This window comes from Saprolegnia diclina (assembly GCF_000281045.1).
Source record: "Saprolegnia diclina VS20 unplaced genomic scaffold supercont1.268, whole genome shotgun sequence".
NCBI lineage: Eukaryota > Oomycota > Saprolegniomycetes > Saprolegniales > Saprolegniaceae > Saprolegnia > Saprolegnia diclina.
This window is the reverse complement of record NW_008246335.1, coordinates 1-960: the sequence shown is the minus strand read 5'-3', so window position 1 is coordinate 960 and position 960 is coordinate 1. Positions and strand designations below refer to the sequence as shown.

General features: G+C 60.6%; 1 protein-coding gene across 1 annotated transcript in view; it reads right to left on the bottom strand.

Annotated features, from left to right (window-relative positions):
* The window catches only part of SDRG_17328 (hypothetical protein), a gene marked incomplete at both ends in the record, with an annotated part of 5098 nt that extends 4190 nt beyond the window's left edge, over positions 1-908 (bottom strand). Inside the window, 3 exons of the mRNA XM_008623569.1 lie at positions 9-337; positions 381-849; positions 900-908. Coding sequence (XP_008621791.1) covers positions 9-337; positions 381-849; positions 900-908 — 807 coding nt within the window. The remainder of the gene's footprint in view (positions 1-8; positions 338-380; positions 850-899) is intronic.
* Between the last annotated feature and the right edge of the window lie 52 nt (positions 909-960).

Here is a 960-nt window from a genome sequence, read left to right as displayed (position 1 = left end):
CCTTCGACGCACTTGAGCGGCGAGGACGAGCCTAACGGGCAAAAGAACCCGACAGGGCACAAATTCCCAGTGACGCCGTCGGTCGGTGTCGCAATGAAAGCGGTCGACGTGCAGTAGTACCCTGCAGAACACACACCCGTGGGTGCAGTGAGTCCTGTAGCATTGCTAAACGTGCCACCGGGCGACGGCGTGCAATCCGTGACGTTTTGACCGAGCGTATTGGGGCGGTATGTCCCAAGAGGGCATGGAAGAGGTAGCGCCGAGCCGAGAGGGCAGTACATCCCGGCGGGGCAGATGGTGCCATACGACTGACCATTGGGGTTGGGAAACATGGCACCTACAACGTGGTAAGTACCAGTTGCCAACGGCTAATGGAGTACCGCCTGTGCACGTGTAGCCAGCCATACAAGGCCCCGACGGCTGCACAAGTCCACTCGTCTGGCAAAAGAAGCCTGGCGGACACGAGAGGCAGTCTGTCGTCACCGCGAGGCCCGTGAGGTTGCTGTAGGTGCCAGCGGGGCACTTTTGCGGCAGTGCCGTACTCATGGGGCAATAGAACCCCTGAGGGCACACTGCTGGCTGCACCGTCGCCGTGCCGTTGCAGTAGAAGCGAGCGGGGCAGTTGGCACACTGAGACTGGCGCACTTGGTTGTTGTACGTCCCAGGCGGGCACGCCGACGGGCTGTAGGCCCCTGCAGGTGAAAAGAAGCCAATCGGTGACTCGTATTGCGTTGGTGTAGTCGCCCCCGAGATGCAATAGTAGCCCGCAGCGCACACGTCGGTCGGAAGGCTCAAGCCTAAACTTTGGCAGTAGGACCCAGGGGGGCAGTTGGTGCAGTCGGAGAAGCTCTGGGCACCTGTTTTAAAGTGAGTGACGATGCCATGAGCAATATGCGTACCCGTCGCATTGTTGAAGGTCCCCGCGGGACATGGCAGCGATGTGGACGAGCCAAGGGGGCA